This window comes from Stegostoma tigrinum, chromosome 34, assembly GCF_030684315.1.
Source record: "Stegostoma tigrinum isolate sSteTig4 chromosome 34, sSteTig4.hap1, whole genome shotgun sequence".
NCBI classification, from domain to species: Eukaryota; Metazoa; Chordata; class Chondrichthyes; order Orectolobiformes; family Stegostomatidae; genus Stegostoma; species Stegostoma tigrinum.
The window spans coordinates 8266997-8270246 of NC_081387.1; the positions used below are offsets into that span (position 1 = coordinate 8266997).

General features: G+C 52.1%; 1 protein-coding gene across 5 annotated transcripts in view; it reads right to left on the reverse strand.

The window, feature by feature from the left end:
- LOC125467727 (collagen alpha-1(V) chain-like) overlaps positions 1–2981 on the reverse strand; it is a 256531-nt gene extending 253550 nt beyond the window's left edge. For 4 of the 5 annotated variants that reach the window (XM_059639785.1, XM_059639787.1, XM_059639784.1 and 1 more), the window contains exon 1: positions 2305–2980. In XM_059639785.1, coding sequence (XP_059495768.1) covers positions 2305–2413 — 109 coding nt within the window. In that variant the 5' untranslated portion in view covers positions 2414–2980. Of the gene's footprint in view, positions 1–2304 lie in introns of all 5 variants that reach the window. The other variant, XM_059639782.1, reaches the window with a different exon arrangement.
- Positions 2982–3250: the final 269 nt, after the last annotated feature.

Below are 3250 nucleotides of genomic sequence, written 5' to 3' on the forward strand. Positions count from 1 at the left end.
TTTAAATCAGGATCTCTGAGGAATCTTGTTGGATTTAGTATCGGTCAACGATTGTGGGAATGGGTAACCACGTCTCTCTCTTCAATGTGAAGCCAGCTTTAAACGGCCTTTCACACCACATGGGACATGTTGGCTCTCGAAGGGAGGCGCTGGTGAATCTAGGTGAGGGTTTAAACCCACCTTAGCACTGAACGACAAAGTCTTAGAAATTTACCCGGTTTTGTTTTTCAAATGTTACTTGAATTGCTCCCCCTGCCCTTAAGATTTCCCACCTTCCCTCCCTTCCTCCCTCGCCGCCTCCTCTGCGTGGAGGAAGGCCAGACATCCAGGAGGGAGAGATGCTGAACGGGACTTAGGCGCTCGAACTGACTGACCCCTTCTTTCAGTTCTCCTTGTTTGTTTTAACACAGCGCCTCCTGCCACGTTTCCCAGGCGGAGCCCGCTCTGGGCTATTTGCAACCTGAAATATTCAGAGCGATGGTTCAAACGGCAGCACCAGCCCGTTTCGCTACCTCAGGTTTCAAAATGCACTTTGTTTTTTGGGAGTCACCCCTGTTCCAAACAAGTCAATGCGAACTGAATAGGTGAGAGAGCTCCCAGCAGCTCTGCTGAAAGGTCTATAACTAACAGAAGTAATCTCACTGACCCAGGCGCGTTCGAAAACCTCGAAGTTATCTTTCCTGTCCTCATAGGACTTCAGTCCATAGTTGAGCAACAGCTGACTCCAAAGGCCCCAACCGCCAGCATTTGTGCAGCTTTGTAATGACAGACGGGCGATACAGACTTAACAAATAACATACACACAAAAAACAAACAAACTGATGATGGACATCTGAAACAATAAACAGAAATCGCTGGAGAAATTCGGCTGGTCTGGAACCAGGGAGAATGAGGGCGACCGGTTTGGGTCCAGAGATTTTCTCCAGCAGTTTCTGGGCTTTTTTTTCCCCTGACGATGCAGACTTGATGGGCCGAAGGGTATGTTGCATGGTAACTGTCTCTGCCATGAACCCGACAGAGAATGGGGTTTTACAGTTATGCAAGAGAAAAATACAAACAAATCAGCAAACGGGTTATCAGTTCAAGCCAGTCTGTAATTGGCTTGGCAGAGCTTCATTTGCGCAGAAGGGGAGTGAGGGTGAGTACGACTGAACAGAAATGGTCCTTTATAGGGTCCAAAGGCTCAATTTTTTTATAGTTGTGGAAAAGCTGCGCTCGCACAGACTAAGGTGAGGCGGACTGATGGTTGAGATTGGCTGGAACTGATCACCACTCTCTGACTGTCGCTGGCAGTCTGGCAAGATAGCGTGCGATTTTGTCATCCATTAACTGTTCTCCCCACACCGTCGCATCCCCAACAACCCCCCCCCCCCAACCCGACCTTCTCCACTCCCCCATCCCCCCCACTTTTTACATTTTAAGTCAGGATCTCAGGCAGTGCGGGTTTAACCTGGATAGAGGCTTGCAATCACTGGGGTGTGTGGTGGGGGAAATTGCAAGAGGTGAGGGAGGGGGTGCAGTCCCTTTTCTTTCTCTCCCACCGTCAAAAAGACCCCCTCTCCCTCCCACCCTCCCCCTCGCAATCGCACTCCACCACCACCCGCCCCCCCTCCCCACATCGTTACCCATCCAGATACACATTCAGAAAGTGACCAGATTCCACCTGGGACCGCATTCCCTTTCCCCCCGCTGGAGAAAAAAAAGTAATCTTGCCAGAAATTCCTCTCTCGTTTTGAACAATTGCGCCCCTTTAGGAAGAGAGAGAGAGAGAGAGAGAGAAAGTTCTGACAGACAACTCCGCTCTGATTGACAACTGTGTACTGAACGCTCTTGAACGCCTAGCGTTCCCCAGCGGCCCTCAACCCATTCACCTGGAAGCTAAGAAAAAATAGAACAAACTCACACACACACACACAAAAAGTAACGAAGGAGAGAAAAGGAATAGAATGAGAAATTTGCAAAACAAAACAAAATACTTTGCAACTTCTGTCTAAATTGCTGGCCTCACCGTTTTCAGCATCAAAGGGCAGGTTAAATAAAGCCACCATTTCAAAATCCGTTGGCTGTAGCTTTCCTCCTTTCTGTTTTATTCTATTTTACGCTGCTTTTTTTTTCTTTATCACATCGCTACCTTTCGTTCTTATCGTTTCTCCCCTTTCTCCAACTTTTTGGTTTTTGCTGGGATCGCCCACAGACCGATCGGTTCGGAAGATTAAAAAAACGAGGCGAAAGAGAGAGAGAGAGAGAAAAGCGCAAATTCGAAATTTCCATTCACCGAAATCAGCCCAGGCGCGTCTCTCTTACCTGCCCGGATCCCCGACGATTGCCACAGGACTAGTGTCAAAATGAAAACAGCTAAACTCGAGTCCCATATCGAGCTCTTCCTCCTCGGCGGGGACCTCGGCAAATCCATGGTCCCCGGGCTCCCAGCTGCAACACCGGGTCACTTTTTACTGGAGGGTGACAGGTCGGACTTGGGGAAGGGGGAGGGGGTTGGGAAGTTGGTCAGCAGATGAGAAGGGAGGGAGGAGGAATGCCTGTGGATAGGGAAGGGGGGCGGGTGGGTATTGATGGATGTGGATGGGAAGAGGGAGGTGAGGAGTTGCGGGAAGAGGGATGAAAGAAAGCAGAGAGTGGCTTATATTTCGGGAGAGCCCGTCTTGCGTCCAATCTATAGCTCCATGTATTGGTTTTTGCAGGGAAGCTGCACTTATCCAGGAGGCTGGTGCCGCTGCGATGGGAAGAGGGGCTGGCTTTTCTTTTTGGCCTTTTAAAAGCTCTGGTGTGTTCCCGGGGCTTGGATTTTTTTTTGGGACCCACTTGCCTTTGGCTCAGGCGTGGGAGTGATATGTGCTGGCTGAATCAAACCATGCCCCTTTTTCTGCTCTGCAAGGCTCCGCCACTGCCTCGCCTGCCTCCAATGGACACCAACAGGCGCAGCTCGGAACTTGCCTAGTCCAGCCCCGCCACCGCAAAGCCGGCTCCTCTGCGCCCCCCGCCGGCTAATAGCGGCGCGGCGCCGCCGCCGCCCGATTTTCTCGCCAATCGCCGCCAGCCCGCCTCTCCCCGAACGCCTGGCCGTGCGGCCGCCGCCTTCCCATTGGCCGAGAGTGGAGGAGAGGGGCGGGGTCACTGGTGGGGGGATTCCCCGCCGGGGGTTGGGCCGCCAGCCGCGGGGAATCCGTGACGTCACAGTGCAGTCCTCGACCAATCAGGTGTGGGCCCGGCAACTTCAAACAGTGAGGCAGCG